We start from the raw sequence: 21,404 nt of genomic DNA on the forward strand, positions 1-21,404 counted from the left end.
TTCTCGTCAATTTTCCCCGCTGTGCCTCCGGTCGGGGGCCGACCCCTATCTTCTTCTTGTTGTTTTGGGCGGCCTCCCCCTCTGCTCGGGCCGTGTGGAGGCGCCCAAGATGGCGGGCGCCTGGGGTCTGTGTGGCGGGTAGAGGCGCGGCGCTGGGCGCGGGCAGCGGTCGGGGCTGTGCCCCCTGGGGCCGCCATGAGCAACATCTACATCCAGGAGCCCCCCACCAACGGCAAGGTGAGGCCCTCGGGGGGCTGGGGCTGCCGCCGCCCGTGGGAGGCTGCGGGAAGGAGCCGCGTGCTCCCGTGGGGCCGGCGGTGGTTCCCGGCTGCTGCCTCGGGGAATTGGGTGCGCAAAGATGTGCGTGAGTCGAGGTCTGTGCGCACCTGAGCGTGAGCCGGCAGCGTGCCCAGGTGGCCAAGAAGGCCAGCGGCATCCTGGCTTGTGTCAGGAATGGTGCAGCCAGCAGGAGCAGGGAGGTGATCGTCCCCCTGTACTCATCCCTAGTGAGGCCGCACCTCAAGTGCTGTGGTCACTTTTAAGCTACTCACTACAAAAAAGACATCCAGGCACTGCAGCGTGTCCAGAGCAGGGCTACGAAGCTGGTGAAGGGCCTGGAGCACAAGTCCTGTGGGGAGAGGCTGAGGGCACTGGGGGTGTTCAGTGTGGAGAAGAGAAGGCTCAGGGGAGTCCTCATTGCTCTCTGAAAGGAAGGTGTGGGGAGGTGGGGGTCAGCCCCTTCTCGCAGGTAATTAGTGATAGGACAAGAGGGAATGGCCTCAAATTTTACCAGGGAAGGTTTAGGTTGGCAATGAGGAGACATTTGTTTTCAGAAAGAGCAGTCAGGCACTGGGACGGGTTGCCAAGGGAGGTGGTGGAGTCACCATCCCTGGGGATGTATAAGGAGAGGTTGGACATGGTGCTTAGGGACATGGTTTAGTGGGTGACAGTGGTAGTAGGAGGATGGTTGGACTAGATGATCTTGAAGGCCTCTATGATATTTACTGTTTCAGAACTGTATCATAAATACTGGTAAAACTAATTAAAACTAACCATAGCTGCCCAGCAGCATTTGGATATCTACTGCTGTTACTAATGTTGTCAAACTATCTTTTAACTCAGTTACAGTATTTGTTGATCAATGTCTAAGTTGCAAGAAAACTAATGGTGAATTTATCGATATTTTTATAGGTTTTGCTGAGAACAACAGCAGGAGATATTGATATAGAGTTGTGGTCAAAAGAAGCACCGAAAGCATGTAGAAATTTCATCCAGCTTTGTATGGAAGGTAATGACTGAATGGGATAGGATTTAATGAAATTACTTCATATGTAATATTGATGTCTTTGTACTTTTTTGTTATGGAGAATTCATAATGAGTTAACATATTAAAGTTAAAACGTACTTATTTGTATTTAGAAAATATTAATTATTACCCAGGAAGAGAATATATTTCAAGGTTTTTAAGGAGCCTATTGGCAAAAAATAGAAAAAAAATTTTTGAAATGTAGGTGGCATAAAATGCTTAGAAAGCTTATTTTTGACAAGTCTCTGCAAAGTACAGCTACTGCTTGAAAGAATGAATGAAACAGCAGTGATGCAATACCTAGACATCCTCTCTTAAGCTTATTCCTGTATCATTATCTTTATTAACTTTTTTTCAGGATCATTTTTGATATTTCACTTGATGTAGTTTTTTATTGTCTGAAGCTCTGTAACACTTTTCACTTAAGTAGCGGGTACCAGAATGAGAAGTTTTGTGTTGGGAAAAATATACCAGGAATGTGCAAAGGACCTTGCCCTTTTACGTGTCTTCTAGCTGCTGCTGTTATCCCATTTATACATTTATAGGGTTGTTAAGAGTTCTTTTAGCCCTCCTCTGTTAAAGAAAAATAGCAGTCTGGGATTTGTGCCTCCTGCACAGATCAAGTCTGCCCTGTGCTCTTACATATGTGTAGGTGTGGATTTTTTTCTTGCAATGGTAAATCAACTTCTCAGCCCTTGTTGAGTTCTAGGAGTAACCTTCAGTTATTCTCAGTCTTAAAAAAAAAAAAAATGGACTTTAATTTCTTTCTGAATTTGTGTGACTACTGTGTTGGATTCTGTGCTTTGTATGGTAAACTCGAGTGTCTTCCTCTTTGAATACCATAGAGTATAATCATCCGTGAATATACGTACCTGTACTGCATCTCTGGCAGATCCTGCTTTGTCTGGCAGCATACTGCAGATTTAAAAAAAAATAAACAGGAAATATATGTTGTGTTACATTCTCAATCCTTATGTTTTCATTCAATCTCATAACACTTTTCAGATACACTTATCTGTCTATAATAAAACATGTATCTATAGAGAGGTACATATACAGAGAGAGAGACAATAAGAAGATGACCTAGGGAGCAGAATATACCACATACTTTGTTCTGTGAACATTATCAATCTGTGTACAGTATAGGTGAAAGGGATAACACCTGTGTTCCATGCTGGTGAATGAAAATGCTAACCATTTGGTGTAGGAATATGAATAACTATATATGTGAGATGTTGTCTGAGACAGAACGTGGTAGATGACTCTCTCTTTAAAACAATGTATGTTGGTGGCACTATCTGGTGGATATGTGTTTCAGCACTATCTAGTGATAACGCTGAAAAGAAAATAACGATATAATCTTGTCAGTGATGTGCAATACCTTCTGCAGCAGAAATATATTATTTTCATAAATGTAATCAGCAATACTTTGTAGGTGAGATACAGTCACACTGTGTAAGTCAGTGGAAGACAAGGCAACCTACTCAAAACAGCAGAATCCAATTACAGTGGTTGTCTTCTAGAACTCTAGTCATTGATGTGTCTGCATAATTTACATGGAGTGTGATTTTGAGACCATTTAAATATACTTGATGATCTTTTCCTTTTCTTTTTCAGAGTATTACAATAACACAATATTTCACAGAGTAGTGCCTGGTTTTATAGTGCAAGGAGGTGATCCCACTGGTACTGGATCAGGCGGAGAATCAATATATGGAGCTCCCTTCAAGGTACATAAATGTGTATCTTATGCATCAGTTTTTGATAAGTCCCTAGCGGTTGTTTTTCCTACTCTGTTAGGCTGCAAGACAGCTAACATTATATAAGAAAGGCAAGTTTATTTGTATACTGTGTTTGCTTTCACACGTTGCTTCAGTATTTTTGAGTGTCAATTTTTTAATTGAGAGCTCTAAAATCTAAAATCTGTTCTGATGCTATAATAAATGCATAACCTTACTAGCATGCACTTTCCCAAGGAAGAATGGGGGCGAATCATTCAGAGTAGGTGTTTGTATGTTTTAACCTCAGGAGGATCAACAATGCAAAACACAAGTCCTACACCTAGGCTGGGGAAATCCCAAGTACAAATTCAGGCTGGGCTGAGAATGAATTGAGAGCAGCTGTGAGGAGAAGGACTTGGGCATGTTGGTTGATGATAAAGTCAGTATGAGCTGGGAAATGTGTGCTTGCAGACCAGAAAGCCAACTGTATCCTGGGCTGTATCAAAAGAAACGTGGCCAGCAGGGCAAGGGAGTGATTCTGCCCCTCTGCTCTGCTCTTGTGAGACCCTACCTGCATTCACCTCTGGAACCCCCAGCATAAGAAGGACATGGACCTTTGTTCCAATTTTCAAGAAAGGCAAGAAAAAAGACCCTTGTAACTACAGACATATCAGTCTGAGGAGGGACTCTTTGTCAGGGAGTGTGGTGTTAGGACAAGAATTAATGGCTTTAAAGTAAAAAGAAGGCAGATTTAGATTAGGTTATATATTAGGAAGAAATTCTCAGAGGGTGGTGAGGCACTGGCATAGGCTGCCCAGAGAAGCTGTGGATGCCAAGTCCCTGGAAGTGTTCAAGGCCAGGCTGGATGGGGCTTTGGGCAACTTGGTCTAGTAGCAGATATCCATGCTCATGGCAGGGGTGTTGAAACTAGATGATCTTTAAGGTCCTTTCCAACCCAAATCATTCTATGATTCTGTAATTCTGGGTGGCAAACTAAGATGCAGAAATGTACATTGTGTGTTTTATCTCAGTTAGCAAAGGTCTCTGAATATTGCATATGTATTCATTTTTATTATAGTAGTGGCATTGCTCATGTCTTGAGCAGGATGCTCATAGAGTGAAGCTATACCTGCACAGCAGCTGTGTTCTGTTCTGCTTCATTACTTTATTTCACTTAGGACAAACCTTTAGTTTGTGAATGAAGCTACATAGCCAGTCTCCGGGCCTTCTGTCCACCTGATGCAAGAGTAGACTTCTGCATGTGGCAAAAACATGGAGTTTGGAAGAAATTGGTACCTGATCAGAGTTCAAAACAAATACTCCCAGTACTGTAGTAGCAACACTACTACAAATTAGTGATATTATTCAGTATTACAGTGTTTAGAATTCTAGTACTGCAATGATATTAATATATTACTTATCACTTTCATCTTCTGCAAAAGTCTTCCCCTGTCTTCTCATGCTCCACAAAATGTTTTTTCTTTGGATTGGGGTAATACTGTACTACTGCAATGTTATTAAACCTCCAGTTTTCTTACATCAATTAGGATTTCTCCTAAATAGAGCAATTAACTGAAATGATAGTTTTAGAAGAAATATACATAACACAGTTACTTTAAGAATGATTTTTTGTAGTATTGGAGGGAGCATTAATTCCAACAGAAATAATTAACAGCAATTATTAGGCAATGTGTGGAAAAAGTTAACAAGACAGAACTTACATTTTCTTAATTTCTGTTTCTTTCTATTATCAGCATAGTAGCTTCTATTTTTTTTCCTTTAGAGTTTGTTGATTATGTGTTGTGGGGTTTTTTTGAAAGAAGATTGGTCATTTGTTTGCATTACAGGAACTAAGAGAAACAACCAGGCAAATATTTTTTACTTCTGAAAACAGAAGCTTTTAAATGCAATCTTGGCATTAAAATTACTTTCATTTTGTTAATGTCCTGTTTTTTTTGTTTGTTTGTTTTTAAATTAACAGTTCATTTCAGTGTGTGTAAGTTGATATAAATATATGGTGATTAAATACTTTTCTTTTTTGTCTTTTCCAGGATGAGTTCCACTCACGACTGCGATTTAATCGAAGAGGACTTGTTGCTATGGCAAATGCCGGGCCCCATGATAATGGCAGCCAGTTTTTCTTTACGTTGGGTCGTGCAGATGAACTCAACAACAAGCACACAATCTTTGGAAAGGTCTGCTACATGGACTAGAATCCCAGTTTGACAGAAGCAGCTATGTGTTTCTCTGAGTTCAAAGACTCTTTTAGTGTTGTATTCTGTTATATGCATGTGAACCTTATTTCACTCCTTTCTAACTGTCTCCATTCTCTTTGTTTCCTGTGTCTGATAGAAATGTTCTTGTTTTTTTCCCAATGTTATCTGCTTTGTTACTGTTTTTCTTCTAAATGATATTTTAGTGCTGTACTTTCTTTTGAATAATCTCTTACTAAAGATACTGAATTTTATTAATCTAGTCTAATACTGGTAATAGTTTATAAAATGCTGCTTGAAAATCGTACTTAATCAAGGTGAATCAGGAAAATGAAAAATGTAAGACAAATTTACCACTTCCCTGGTTTACCTGAAAGAAAAGAAACCCAACATTTTTTCTACTTCACAATATCTTTTATTTTCCTGTTTCACAGTGCCCATTAATAATTTGACATATCTCCTTGTATACGCTCTCAAAAATACACATTTAGCTAACTATGTTCTTTCAACTTTGCTGTTAATTTAAAAAATAAAACCATTTGCACTATACTTAACTCTCTTCTAAAAAGTCTTACATGTATATAGTATTTCCTGTAATCACCTGTTTTTCAAAATTCTTCACGTAATAAATGCCTTGCATTTTTCAGAATATTTAACAAAAATTATAAGGGCACAGTTTCAAGCCCCTCTTTTTTTTTTTTTTTTTTTTTTTTTTTTTTTAATAAATGTGACAGGTTACAGGGGATACGATATATAACATGTTGCGGCTGGCTGAAGTAGAAGTTGACAAGGAAGAAAGACCACTCAGTCCACACAAAATAAGAAGTAGTGAGGTGCGTGTGTTCTTTTTTAAAATTTGAAATTTTAAGATTCTTCTGTTTGCAGAATCTTGTATGAAAACCTGGTATATCTTTTATATATTATTTTTAAAATATTGAATCACTTAATCATAACAAAATGGTTATTAGAGATGTCTAAAATACTATTTTTTTCATAGGTTTTGTTTAATCCTTTTGATGACATTGTTCCAAGACCAAATAGAAGACTGAAGAAGGACAAACCAGAAGAAGAAGATAAAAAGCCCAAAGTAAAAGGCACAAAGTAAATACATTCAATATAAGTGGTGATTTTTTTTACCTTTACTTTGCAGCTTGGTAATTTTCTATTTCTGCTTTTGAAACCCAAGTGTTTAACAAAATGCAAGAAGAGTGTTCTCTAATGTTAGCAAAATTTCCTAGCTCTATTTCTTAAAGAGATGATACAAATCTAGTTGCTCTGATTAAAGTGGTTCCTGTGCATCAGCTGAGCTATATACTGTTTTGCACATGCCAATAGTTCAGTGCAAAAGAGACTAAAAATATAGTAAGTGTAAGTATACACTGTAAGTATAGTGTAAGCCTGTGGCAGGAATATGCAATCATTCTTTTGCGACTGAAATGACACAGAAGTTAATGCATGTTATTAACTTGGGCTCAATTGTTTGAGATTTTTAATGTATTTTATCAGCTACCAGTTCTCTCCCACTAAAATACTCGGCAGAAGGCAAACATTTAGACATAGGAAACTTCAGTTTCTGCGAATGAAATTTAGTAGATTTAAACATTTAATGAAAAGTAATAGGCAATCTGAACTATGTACATGCTGTCAATTCTGTTGGACAGAAGTAGACCATATTGCAAATAGCTGTTTCCAACACAGGGTAAAAAGAAAAATAAAGAAAAATAATCACAGAATTACGTTCTGTGATTATATGCATTTAATGCCTTTCTCAGCTGTTGTATCTTTAAGTTTTTTGTGTTTGGTACTTGAACATTGCTATATTGGAAAAAAAATATAAATCTGTCAGCATTTATGAGTTTATAGAAGGTTTTAAATTCTGTCTTGCCATTTTGTAAGTGACTTTAAACTACTTTAACTTGTAATTACCCTGATTGTTCTGTCTCAAGTATAGAATAGAAACATTACTTCCTAAATACTGCTTAAGTTAAATACTGTTTATTGTAAAAACATGTTATACTTGTTAGAAATTGGTATGTTTATCAGGGGGAAAAAAAGTTAAAAACAAAATCCTACATGCAATATGGAAGTAAAATATTTGAAGTTTATGGGATGTTAATGAAACATTTAAAGTTTTACTAGAAAATGTGTTTTCTTTCTTTAAGAAATTTTAACCTACTTTCCTTTGGGGAAGAAGCTGAAGAAGAAGAGGAGGAAGTCAACAGAGTTAGTCAGGTACTAAACCATCCACGCTTTTCTTTTCAACTTTAATTTCTTCCACAAACAAATAAATTGTTAACTTTAAGTTCTTAATATCGTTCTTATATTTGAGTTTTGAACAACAATACCAGAAGTGACCTTAGTTTTATTAGTCTACTAATTTAGATGTGTAGAAGAAAGAGATTTTTAACTTTTCTGACTCAGAAGGTGCTGTCAGTTCCTGCATGGTAGTGGTTATGGAAATGTAAAAAATTGTTTCATACTTCATAGTGTAGAGCTGTCTCTGCTGTTTAAAATTCTTGGAGGTGATAGATTTTTTATTCTTCTTCACCTCCTTAATTATGAGACTATTTGATGGTAAAACAGTTGAACTTTAAAAAGTCAACTTTTTCATTACCAGCAAATTCTTAGCTGTGTTTTGTTACGTATATTCATTCTGTGCCCAGAGTGAGGCAGTGATGTTGTGGGAAAAACAGTGCATTTTTATAATTGGAATGTTTCACTAGTATGAATTGTCCACATTCAAAGAACTAGAGTTGCACAGGTAGCCTGTCATCTAACATTTCTATATCGGACTTTGCCAGTTAAATAAGGTTAGTTTAGAAATATCTTTGGTAAATTGTCTTCTTCATTTCTACTACTGACCAAATTATTTCTCTAGAGCTCTGGACTTTCTAATTTACTTGAATGATTCAGGGGCCTAGCTCCTTCAGTTAGTGAAGAGACTACACTGTGCTGAGTACTGTGCCAACATAAATTAAAAAACAAACAAACAAAAAACAGTTTTCAGCCCTAAGGATTTAGGTAAAATATAAAAGACAACTGAATACAAAGGTGCACGATATTACAATGAGACAGTGTCAGGGTAGCAGAAGTTTATTACGGTTTTAACTCCCTTTTTTCTTTCCTAGTTTGACTTACCCTATCAGTTCTATTAATTCTTTGTAGCAGAATGAAAACATTTTTTTAACCAAACCAGGTTGCTTATCTCTAATTGATCTAGATATTAGATCAGAATCTCTATGGTTCTGGATATCTTGTTGCATGGACTTCAGCATCAGCTTTCATTTTTGGTCTTCAGTAAGAAAACTTGAAGCTGAAAGTTGAGAATGGCATTATTTGACAGCTACAAATACATAATTCTGTTAACTTTTTTTTTGGTGATGGTTGCCAGATGGAGTGGATCTTTATTATTTCAACTTAAGAAGGGTATACTTTAAGGACTGAGGTTGAGAGAAAGGTCTGAAAGTAACTGATGAATCTTCTAGATGTCTGGGAACAGGGAACACTTTCTATTTTTTTTTTTCAGCAAAGTAAAGCTTAGTCAATTATTACCCAACAAATAAATAAAATCGGTATGCATCAGGATGAAGTTTGACCTGACCTGCTCCTTATTTTTTTTCTCCATCTTCCTTTATGAATAATTTTCTGCTCAGGACTTGTGTAGCCCATACTCCATTAAGCCTAAGACACAGAGTACATTTTACCTGTGCTGCATTGTATCACCATATTCATAGTAACTATAGTTTAGATTCTTATCCCTGAAACTATACTAAAAAGGGCAAAGAGAATAGTTTGAGATACAGGTGAGGGTAACTTAAAAAAATTTTTTGAACAATTATTCGCTGTTTCTCACAATATGAGAGTTAAGACACAAAGATAAATGAGCAAATAAGTTACCACATGAAAAGTGTTTTGTTTGTTTGTTTTCCGTTTAGGAATTTAAGTTGTGAACATTTATGCCACAGAACATGATGGAAGTAGGAAGTGTATATACTTTCAGAAAGGGATTATATAAATTCATTGAGTTTAGGGCCACCAATGGCTGTTAGACGTTACTGGTCAAATTACATCTTCTGTTATCAGGTGGATATTTAAATGGTTGGATTATATAGGGCATGAAGATTAGAAAGAAAATATGTGTATTCCAGCAGGCTATAGAAGGTGTAGATCACAGGACTTGTATCAGGTTTGTATCAGGGAAGAGGAAGAGCAGGATGGCTGCATGAGGGTGATTCTAACACAGGCTCTGTGTTCACCAACTAGGCTGTAGTCTTACAGCATCTGGATACAGCCAGCAGAGCTGGTTTCTAGTAACAGGATCCATTGACAGTCTTGAACAAGGCAGGCAATAACCAAGACAAAGGTGACCATCCAGGGAGTCTAGCAGGGAGCAGAAAGAGATGAGGCAGGAGACAGAATGGAGACAAGGCTACAATGTCTGTCCCAGAGCTAGATACAGGCATGCCTCTGATGTAGCTCAGGCAGTGACTCTATTCACAGGTCTGAGCTGAAATGGTGCTTGTAAGCAAAGGAGGTCCAGGTGAAACTTCTCAAGGCCATCAAGGCATATTAACATGCTCTGGGACCTGACTGTGTTGGCTCCACAGATGGTCACTTGGTGTTTAAACTGAAGCTTTCAGTGTCTGAATTGCTGGTTTAATTGTCTGTGCTTGTTTGGTGCAGTTTACAAAGGTGTTAGGCATCTGTCATGTGCTTCATCTAGTTCCTGAACGTGCACTCCCTCCTCCTTCCCCTGCTCCCCATTACCAGTTGACAGAAGTAATTTTTCAAGTTGTTGAATTTGTTAGTCTTTTTTCAACATAAAATAAAAAAGAAGGTGTTTATAAATCAGAATGAGGTTTTATTATCCACTCTATTACTACCATTACCCCTTTCACCATCTATTCTCTCAAACATTGAAATTTGTGACACCTTTTTTTTTTTTCTTTTTTTTAACAGAGTATGAAAGGAAAAAGTAAAAGCAGTCATGATCTACTGAAGGATGATCCACATCTAAGCTCAGTTCCTGCTGTCAAAAGGTCAATACAAGATTTCCATATTCCAGAGTAGATTTAATTTCAGAATGTTAGACCTGATGAGCATCACATATACTCATTGTTTGTCTGTTACTCTAAGAAAGTAAGACTGGCAGTGCTAGATCAGACCAAATCTTCCTCTAATGCTGTTTCCAACAGTAGCCATTGGCCCAACGAAGAATAAAGTATGGCAAACATAATGTCTCCCTGAGTAGTCTTACAGCCACCAACTACTTTCAGCTCAGAGGACTGTCAGAGTTTGATATGGTTCATCTATTTAGTAATCCTTAATTGAGTTCTCTTCAAAGTATTTATTCAGTCTCCTTTTGCAATGTTTTTTACGCTTCCTGTCTATTGCAGGAATAAGTACCTCCCCTTTTTGTTCTGAACCTAGCTGCTACTGGCCTCATTTGGAAAATTCTAGCTCTTAAGCAGAAGAGACAGTGAGCAGCCAGTCCCTGTATACCTCTCTTTACTACGATCCCTTCTTAGGCCATCTCTTTCCCAGCCAGAATTCTTAAAACTCACACAAATGGAAGATGTGTGAGTAGTTGTGTATCAGTGGTTATTCTTGTTACTCTTCTCTGACCTCCTTTCTGTTCTAAAATGCTTTTTAAAAATTTGTTTTTAATCTAAAGAAATTAAAAGTGAGGGTGAATAGTAAATTTATATGCTTGCATTAAGATGGTCTTTGGTTTTTCATTCTTAACTTCTGAATTGTTTTTTAAAACCTTGCTGATACATTTTCGTGGAATTAGCTCAATACTCAAGTCCAAGAATTTGTTTATGATCAGTGATGTTCAGCTCAGAGCTCCTTGTCATTTATGATTCTTTTTCGACACGTGCATAGCTTTACTTTTACCTACTACTTATTTCATCTCTTATTTTGTTGTTTCATCATTCTTGTCCTTCTGAAATTGATCTGTGTCTCCTCTTGTCTTCACTATCTTGAGTAACATTGTATCATCAAAAACACAGCAACCTGGCTGCTTGCCTACTTTGTTACTGAGTTTGGTGAATAGCTGGAAGACCTACCTAGCACACTACTTTGGAAACATACTGGTAGTCTTTGCTTCCAGAAGTAACTGTTTGCTGGTAACTTTTGTTTCATGTCGTTTAACCATCTATTTATTAGTGCATCTGCCATCTCAGAGCTATTTAGTTTCCTTAAAAACCTTTGGTTAGAGATTTTGTATGGGTCCAAATATATCAGACAGCTCATGTGTAGCCCATCCAAACTCATGAAGCTAACACGCACATCACAAGTCCCAAGTAGGCCATTTTACCTCTTACTTTAGCTCCTACTTGTTCAGTACTGACATGAGAATTATATACCAGGATATATCCAAAATATTTCATACTTTTAGATTATTTTTAAAATTCTAGTCTCCTGTTAAGAAATAATTACTTTGCAGTGAAATTTCTGGATTATTTTTAAATGAATTTGATGTCATTGGTTTCAACAAGCTCATTGTTTCTTTGAGCCTGATTAATTATTTATATGTGCACACCTCAAAGCCTTGAATTTGGGGACTCTTTCAATATTCCTTCCTTTTTCTAACATAACTTGTGTGACAGAATTGTAACAAATTTTGTCACAGAAAAATCTTCAAGGGTCTTTATTATTTGTTTGTGACAAATAACAGTGGATATGTTAGCTTTAGTATATCCATATGGATTCTTTTTTTTTTTAATGTGCTAAACCGTGGCTTTATAACAAATAAAAATTTTGATTTTAAATTCAGCCATCAGTATAGTACAAGTAAAGCATTCCTATTATAAAGAAGGCTTTCTGAAATACAAAGCATTATTTGCAATGAAATCCTAGGAATTGATATGAGATCAAAAGCAACCATCTTAACAGTGTGTTATGATTTTTTTTTCTTCTAACAGCGATGTAGTGCAAAAGGTAGTCAGAAGACATAATGACGTACCCACTTGTGTATTTTATCTGACACTATTCTTGCACTGTTTAAATTTTTTACTTACACTCATAAAATGCTGCACTTAGATTGTGTCCATTGATTGGTTATGTTTTGGTCCAAATTGATATCCAGGGCTATTCCACAGTATTCTATCTACTTATCTAATCACATTCTTTTCTTGAACCAAAATTGTTTGACCTAAAGTTATAAAATAATCTTAATAATTATCATTATTATATTTTTTCATCAAGAAGCTAAAAACTTGGCATTTTGTCTGGATAGCTCAAGATATACTTAGTAATAGGATATATCTATTGTATTGTAGCTTGAAGTTTTCTCCTGTGTTCTTAAACATTTATATTCAGAAAGGATTATGACAAATGATAGAAAATAATATTAATTGGTACAGTTAGAATGAGTGTGAAGATGATATAAATGACTAGGTTGACTAAAATTTCAAGTAGTTAAACAAAAATTTTAGTTCAAGACCTGTGTTTTTTAAATAATATCTTAATTTTGAAATACTAGAGAAGATTTAAGATTCTTTTTCATTTTTTTAGTGAAGCAGCAAATGAAGACATGAGTGAGGTAAGTAACTTTTTTTTTTTTTTAACAAATCAGTCTTTGTAGGTTTTTTGTTTCTTTTTATTATATGTGAATTTTATTTTCTTATGGAAACAAATGCTGCTGTTGAGGATTTTGACTGCTACATCAAGTCAGATTTTCAGCAAAAGACTGGTGGTTCATTCAGATCTGTAAGGTTTGGCCATTGTGAACATTGATGGCAGGGTGGAGATGCTTCTGCATGCCACCTGCTGGGTTTACAAACACCAGATAGTTCAGTCAGTAGATGGGGTTATGTGAAGGTTATGTACCACAGAGTGACAAACCATTAGTGAGTCCTAAAATTGCCAAGGGGGATGAGGGGGAAGAAGAGGTACAGAGGAATAAAATGAAATTTATCATAAATAATTATAAAACTAAAATCTAACCTCTGAAGAGGTTAGAAGGAGCTGGGAGTATTGGTTGGTAGTTGGCTCAATATGAGCCAGCAGTGTGCTCAGGTGGCCCAGAAGGCCAACAGCATCCTGGCTTGTATTAGAAACAGTGTGGCCAGCAGGGCTAGGGAGGTGATCGTCCCCCTGTACTCGGCTCTGGTGAGGCCCCACCTTGAGTACTGTGTTCAGATTTGGGCCCCTCGCTACAAGAAGGACATCGAAGTCCTCAAGCGAGTCCAGAGAAGGGCGACAAAGCTGGTGAGGGGCCTGGAGAACAAGTCCTACGAGGGGCGGCTGAGGGAGCTGGGCTTGTTCAGCCTGGAGAAGAGGAGGCTCAGGGGCGACCTTATTGCTCTCTACAGATACCTTAAAGGAGGCTGTAGCGAGGTGGGGGTTGGCCTGTTCTCCCACGTGCCTGGTGACAGGACGAGGGGGAATGGGCTTAAGTTGAGCCAGGGGAGTTTTAGGTTGGATGTTAGGAAGAACTTCTTCACTGAAAGGGTTGTGAGGCACTGGAACAGGCTGCCCAGGGAAGTGGTGGAGTCACCAACCCTGGAAGTCTTCAAAAGACATTTAGATGTAGAGCTTAGGGATATGGTTTAGTGGAGGACTTGTTAGTGTTAAGTCAGAGGTTGGACTCGATGATCTTGAGGTCTCTTCCAACCTAGAAATTCTGTGATTCTGTGAAGAGAAATTATGAATGAATAAAAATCCTGTTGGAAATATTTCTTCACGGAAACAAAATTTCAATATCACTAAAAATAATATTGATGAAGTGTCACTTCTGAAAGATGGGAAATTTACAAAAAGTAAGCAAGTAGTAATAAATGGGACAAGCAACTAAAAATTGAGAGTATTTTAATTTCAAAGACATTGTCATAGATGGTGCAGGATAAAATTGCTTGCTGAAGTAAGAGTTTGCCCACAGCTGTAGGTGATGGGATAACACTTTGATGGAATAACACTTTGAGTTGCTGTTGAGACATGGATGTAATATTTGACTGGGATTATAATCCCATCTTCCCTAAATTGAATCCTCGCAAGTACTTGGCTTTTCATATCTGTCCACTGCGTAGGTCAGTACCTATCAACTGTTAGTTGGTGTACTGTGAAAAGTGAAGGACTGTGAAAGTACTGTGAAAGTGAAGGAAAGATTCAGTCTTTCCCATTCTTGCACCTGAACAAAAAGAAAATACTTCGTCGTTGCGTTGTTGTTTTTTTTTGTTTGGGTGGTTGGTTTTATGTGAGTTTGTGGTCCTTTGGAGACCCAGGAGTTGGACTCATTAACCTTTGTGGGTGTGTTGCAATTCAGATACTTGTGATTCTTATGATTTCCATTCTGTTTCCTGTTGCCTTTTTTTACAAAGCATAGGTGAAGTACAGGTTCTTGGACTCTTATCTTCTGTAATTCCTGTTGTGCAGGAGCATTTAAGTATTTGAAGGGTTCTATGAATGTAATTAATAATTCTTCATATGTTCAAATATCTCATTGTTAAATGAGCTGTGCTTGGGGTTGAGGAATATTGAACAGGGACACCATAGGTGTATTTATTTAAATTTTCATTTTTTTAGCCTAGTTAATCTGAATGCTGTTACTTATTTCATAAGAATGACATCAAGCAGGAAATAAGGAAGTTTTTTCTTTCCACAGATGCTCTCCTTAGATTTTATTTCATTTAAAGATATTACCTAGAATCTAACACTTCAGGCAATTACATGAGACTTGTAAAGTAGTACAAGTACTTTATCATTTCTTTTGGATTTATTTCTGTTAACATGTTACAGGATCACTTTCTCCTTTACATGGCTGCAACACATTGGTAGTTTTATAGTCATCCTGTGAGCAAATAATTCTTCCAGATCTCTTTACCTCCCCAAAATTACAAGTCCTTAGTGTATGTGAGAAATTCTTGTTATTCTTGAAGCTCCAGACTTTGCTGTTCATGCAAATGTCATCTTGTTTCTATTATTGTAGTCCTCAAGGTCATCCATCCTTTGAGAGTCAGATCCTATGTATTAACAATCCCACATTGCTGCTTTTAAGCCTCTTTTTGTGCCTAAGTCATTAATAAAAACATTATACGTAGTGTGTTCACAAGACTGATTTTTTTTTCCCTACCAGTGACTTTCTTTTGTGTCCTTTCAGTAAAAGCTTGTTTTTATCTCCCTGTTTGCCAGCTGGTTACTGAACAGTAAGTTTCAGGTAGTACTATGGATAGATAGAATTTATATTCTTCTCTCCACTCCCCCAAAATCAATAATCTTCTCAAATGGCTAAATCGTATTAGATACGATTTAGTATCTAATCCTAGTCATTCTGGCACAAAATCTGCCATTACGTTTTTATTTCCAGAGCAAACTGAAGAATGGGAGCAACTCCACTCAATTAACAACAGCAGCAAACACTAGTTCTGCTTCTGGACAAGAAGTTTATCATTTCTTTGTCACCAAGGGAACACCATTATCCACCTGAACAGCAACTTTCCTCTGAAGTTGTCATGTAGACTGCTCTGGGCTGGAAATCTGTTAAATTTATTAGTTGGAAATGAGACGTCAGAAAAAAGTCTAAATAAAGTCAGATGTAGTTAATGAGACAATAGAAGGACTGAAAGAGGAGGCTGGGCAATAAGGGAGCCACTAGAGGGAAAGAGTTGAGGAGAGCTATATCATATATAAAACCTTATTAGAATTAAATTTGGCCTGAGATGTCAGGGGCAACAGGAAAGGACTCTATAGGTACATCAGTGATAAAAGGAAGAAGAGAGAAATTGTGGTCCCTCTCTGAAAGGCAATGGGAGACCTGGCTACCTGGGATATAGAGAAGGCTGAGGTTCTCAATGATTTGTTTGCCTCAGTCTTCACCAGCAAGAGTCCTAGTCAAATAGCCTGGGCCCCAGAAGGCAAAGGCAGGGACTGGGATGATGAAGAACCTCTTGTTCTAGAAGATCAGGCTTGAGATCAGCTAAGGAACCAAAAAGTGCACAAGTCCATGGGACCTGATGAGAAACACACATGGGTCCTGAGGGAACTGGTGAATTTAATTGCTAAGCCACTATCCATCATATATGAGAAGTGGCAGTCTGGTGAAGTTCCCACTGACTGAAAGAGGGGAAACATGACCACCATTTTTAAGAAGAGACAGGATTTGGACTCTGATCCTTGTTGGATACCTTCCAAGTCAAGATATTATATGACTTATTAGAGTGGGTCCAGAGGAGGTCCATGAGGATGATCAAAGGCCTGGAACAGCTGTCCTGTGAAGACAGGTTGAGGGCGTTGGGGTTGTTCAGCCTGGAGAAGAGATGGCTCTGAGGAGACCTTATAGCAGTGTTCCAGTACCTAAAGGGGGCACACAGGAGAGCTGAGGAGGGACTCTTTGTCAGGGAGTGTAGTGATAGGACAAGGCATAATGGCTTTAAACTAAAAGAGAGTAAGTTTAGATTAGATATTAGGAGGGAATTCTTCACAGTGATGGTGGTGAGGTCCTGGCACAGGTTGCCCAGAGAAGCTGTGGGTGCCCCATCCCTGGAAGTGCTCAAGGCCAGGCGGGATGGGGCTTTGGGCAACCTGGTGTAGTGGGAGGTGTCCCTGCCCATGGCAGGGGGCTGGAACTTGGTGGTCCCTTCCAATCTAAACCATTCTATGTTTCTATTATTTTGTCAGTGTTTTTGTAAAATAAATGTGAAAAATTCTGTGCAGGTTGAGAAAAATTGAAGGTTCTGGAAGTGGTGGGTTCATCTGACTTGGACAAGTTGAATCATTTTCTGTCTTACGTTTTAAACAGGTATCCATGGAACCTTCCTCACAATTTTAAATTGCTACTTAGTACTTGCAATTCGTCTAGAGTTCTCATTGTTTTTCTAGACGTTCTCCTATCCATCTGTATGTGTTTCAGTGGAATGTTCTTACCTAACTCCTAGCCAGATCTCCACCAGAAGTCTGTCTTTGTTCGTGGCTATTAAACACCTTGAACAAAGTCTTGTCATGTTCCTTTTCTGGATTCTGCCCCCCTGCCATTAAGGTCTGTTGTCATCCTGTCTTCCTGATAGCTTAGTGAGTAAACAAATGCTTTGGAAAGTTTGTTTGTTTTCTCTGTTTGTTTGTTTTTTTTTTTAACTCCTTTTTTCCTCCACTTTCCTTCCCTATCTATATGACCATGGTCATCATGCTATACTTGTGTGACTGACAAATAGCACACAAAGCAAATATGTTCTCTTTAGATTGATGATATCTTCTCCCAGTGCTGACATCCTGGCTGTATCCTGGTTACAGTACAGTTCTCTTGAATACGATTTCGAAGTCTGTTCTTTCTCTATGTATGGATAAAATGACAATCACATAGCATCTTATGCACTCTCTTGCTAATTAGCACCGCTGCAAAGCATCAAGAGATGTGTGATCTAGATTTTGGGTTGGCATCCTTCTATGGAGGATGAAGTGGGCTTCCTTCTTCAAGGAAGCTTTGCTGTGCAGAGGCATCGGTTCAGTCAAGTTGCTTCTTCGTAATTGTTGATAGGAATTAGTTATTTCTCCCCTCAAATGTCTTTAAATGGAGGTGGTTTATCCCCTTTGTCTTCATCTGGTAGGTCTAGAAGCACAATACCTCTGTAGGAAATGTGGATGATTGATTCCATAGGTTTTTGCAAACTCTTTTGATCCAAGTGGCATTTGTAAATTTCCTCATTGATGGCCAGTCCAATTATCTTACAGAATCATAGAATCATTAAGATTGTAAAAGACCTCCAAGATTATCTGGTCCAACCATCCCTCTACTACCAATGTGATCCACTAAACCACATCCCTAACCACCAAGTCCAAACGTTCCTTGAATAAATCCAGGGATGGTGACTCCACCACCTCCCTGGGCAACCCGTTCCAAAGCCTGACTGCTCTTTCTTAAAAGAAATGTCTCCTCATTTCCAACCTGAGCCACTCCTGGTGTCATTGAGGCCATTCCCCATTGAGGCCGACCCCCAGCTCCCCATGCCTTCCTTTCAGGTAGCTGTAGAGAGCCATAAGGTCTCCCCTGAACCTCCTCTTCTCCAGACTAAACAACCCCAGTGCCCTCAGCTGCTCCCCACAGGACTTGTGCTCCAGGCCCTTCACCAGCTTCGTAGCCCTTCTCTGGACACGCTCCAGTGCCTCCATGTCCTTTTTGTAGCGAGGAGCTTAAAAGTGACCACAGCACTTGAGGTGCAGCCTCACCAGAGCCGAGTACAGGGGGACGATCACCTCCCTGCTCCTGCTGGCTGCACTATTCCTGACACAAGCCAGGATGCTGCTGGCCTTCTTGGCCACCTGGGGACGCTGACGGCTCATGTTCAGGTGAGCATCAATCAGCACCCCCAGGTCCTTTTCCTCTGCACAGCTTTCCAGCCACTCTGCCCCAAGCCTGTAGCGCTGCATGGGGTTGTTGTGGCTTAAGTGCAGCACCTGGCACTTAGCCAAGTTGAACCTCATCCCACTGGCCTCTGTCCATCAATGCAATCTGCCTTGTTGGATCTACATTCTTGTCTAAATTCATGATAGGATAGTAGCCTTTTAGCAGGAATCTTTAATGAGTTTTGTTTTCTTTTAATGGAAGATTAAGGAAGTGTTTAATGTATTTTCTTGATCAAGTTTTGAATCCATGAACAACAATCAGACTAATACCACCTTGCTGTGAGACTTTCTGCAGACCTATAAGGGCTTAAAGTCTAGACTATTTTAGTTTTTTAAGTGTTACATAAAGATGTGGTTTGTGTATGATTTTTTTATTTTTACAGCTTTGCATTTTTGTTCCCTCTGAAGCAAATAAGGAGATACTTGTTTTAAAACTTTGCTTTGAAACATTTTTTTTAAATGGTGGGTGGTTTTTTTTGCTTGTTTGTTTTAGTAAGGGGTTATCTTTGTAAGAAGTTTCCATATTCAAAATTCTGTAATTTAAAACAAAACAAAAGCTAAAGGAGACATTTTCTAACTTTAAACCAATAAAGGAGGAAGAAGAAAATGATGAAGATGCTGATAGTGTAGAAGATGAAGCTGCTAGCAATGAGAGATTTCAAATGAAAGAACGTATTGCAAAAAAATTGAAACTTGATGCAAATGAAGCTGTTAAACCACCAGTTCAAGAGGAAGAAGCTAAGGCAGAAAAGAAAACAACCAGCCGCAGGCAAGTATCATACTTTTTTTTGTCTCTCCAGCTTGTTTACAGTTTTATTTTCTGTTCAATTCCAGTTTTACAGTTAAAACATTGCTAGGTTAGCACTAAATTAAAATAATATCCTCTCTCAACTGTGAAAGATGAAATTGCCTGTTTTCTTATTTCTTAGTTTAATTTTTCAGTTTAAACCTTGGAGTTAAGCTACATTGCAGTTACACTACCTGAGCACTTTATTTGGGATGTTTTCTCTTTATTTTTCTCTGTGACTTATAAATTAAGAGTATTTGTATGTGTTTATCATGCTTTACTTTGTCTTTCTACATAGCTGTAATACTTGAGTTTGCAGATCCTCTATCTGTGATAATACATGGTGGTCATCCACCATTGGGACTTACATAAAGTCAAGGCTTCCTAGTCTACCATTGTTTAAGTCTGCTTTAATGCAGCAGTTGTTTTACAATGTAGCAGATTTTCAACACTGTAACTATGTTAAAAACTAAAACTGGGTTTATGAAGTTTTTAAATACTATGTTGGGCTGTTCTTAGAGGGTTGGAACATGTATATGTTTAGTAGTGTAACACTATATTCAAATAATTAAACTATCTCTAGTCAAATTACTATGTTTTTGTGGCAATATCACATAATGGCATAGGTTCTAGTCATGTAATACAACTGTGCTAATTTTCAGGAACATCTGCACTGATTAGCACTCCATTTTCAGTGAGTTAACATGCCTTTTTGGAAATCTTGTATCTTGGAAATCTTGCTTCCAGAGCTTGTTTGGGAATTTTTGCATAATAGTAATTTACTAGGAACCATTACTGAGTATTTCAATAAATATGGACCTCAGAAATTACTGAACAATTTGTAGTTTTTTGCAGTTTTTGCAGTCTAAAAGTTCAATGGGTAAATTTTCTTTTTCAGTGAAACTTACTGAAGGGTGGGAGGAGGAAGCACCAAAAACATAATCAGAATTTGTACTCTAACTGTATACAGTTGTCACAAATAATTGTGTGATGAAATTACTCAGACTTTGCCTATTATGAATTCTGGGTGTGTAGTGGCTATGTTAAATCCTCTCCCAGAGCAGTTGCCTCTGAACAGAACCATCTCTTTTTCCTCTCTGCCATCTTTGAAATAGTGCTGTGTGGCTGCTTTGGAAATTGGTGATTGTACTATCTCTGCTGTAGACAGGTGATCCACAGGAAATACACTGATATCAAGCAGGATGATGGATAACTTGGATCCCCAAATGTAGTTATTAGTCCAACAGTTGAGACTGATACCTAATCCCAGTGATAAATTACATAAATATTTATCTTGTGTCAATTAAAATGAATATATGTTGTTATGTGAGACAAGAATATATCGGGCAGTTTTCTGTCGGAGATCTTGTGGAAACATTGTGCTGATGCAGTTCCTGATTTCATAAAGAGGTAGTTCCTGTTTTTCATTACTGTGCCTCTGTGGTTGATTCATGCTACACTCTAACAACGTTTGTGGTGTTATCCATAATATTCCCCCGTACAGAATAAGTATAAGCTTCGCAGAGTCAATGAACTGCCCTTAATTGTGGAGTGATGTCTTAATAAATTCTGTGAAATCAGTCTTGGGAATTGTTAAATAATTAAGAATTACCTAGGCTAAGTCCTGGTGTGGTTACCATTGGATAAATAAAGATCAGTGTTAGCTGTGTCGTACAATGGAAAGGAAGGAGTGAGAAATTAAGGCATCCTCCATGGAAAGCTTTTTCTGGAAAAGGGTCTTCAAGTACATGGAAGCCAAACATTTTTAGAATAGCAAAAGAGATTGGACTCTGTACGTACATGCTACCTATGCATCAAACATGTTGACCAATCTGTTTGTTGTTTTTCAGGGATGCCTAGTAGAACCGTAAGTTTTATATATGTACCTAAGTTGTAGTAGCAAGTTCACAGTATGAGGGTGTAACACAAAGCTAGAGCATACTCTTAGGAATTTTTGTGTTATATTTTACCATATTTCAGAGACATTTGTGTAAGAATTCTGCAAGCTAGCTGTGCTTGTGGAAGGTCAGTGTGTT

At 38.1% G+C, this 21,404-nt stretch overlaps 1 protein-coding gene across 1 annotated transcript; it reads left to right on the plus strand.

Annotated features, from left to right (window-relative positions):
- The first annotated feature begins 27 nt into the window (after window positions 1-27).
- On the plus strand, window positions 28-19,493 carry LOC309890191 (spliceosome-associated protein CWC27 homolog). The gene is made up of 10 exons (XM_082783845.1): window positions 28-237; window positions 1,192-1,288; window positions 2,924-3,036; window positions 5,079-5,222; window positions 5,975-6,073; window positions 6,238-6,341; window positions 7,403-7,472; window positions 10,200-10,279; window positions 12,762-12,789; window positions 19,175-19,493. The coding sequence occupies exons 1-10, from the start codon at window positions 196-198 to the stop codon at window positions 19,436-19,438; spliced, it is 1,041 nt and encodes a 346-aa protein (XP_082639971.1). The 5' UTR covers window positions 28-195; the 3' UTR covers window positions 19,439-19,493.
- Window positions 19,494-21,404: the final 1,911 nt, after the last annotated feature.

Source organism: Aythya marila (genome assembly GCF_965140915.1).
Source record: "Aythya marila genome assembly, chromosome: Z".
Classification (NCBI taxonomy): Eukaryota; Metazoa; Chordata; class Aves; order Anseriformes; family Anatidae; genus Aythya; species Aythya marila.

Coding starts and splice junctions, on each gene's coding strand:
- LOC309890191 (XM_082783845.1), top strand. CDS start 196: ATGAGCAACATCTACATCCAGGAGCCCCCCACCAACGGCAAG. Junction 6,342..7,402: donor CCCAAAGTAAAAGGCACAAA/GTAAATACATTC, acceptor TCTTTCTTTAAG/AAATTTTAACCTACTTTCCT. Junction 10,280..12,761: donor TCAGTTCCTGCTGTCAAAAG/GTCAATACAAGA, acceptor TCATTTTTTTAG/TGAAGCAGCAAATGAAGACA.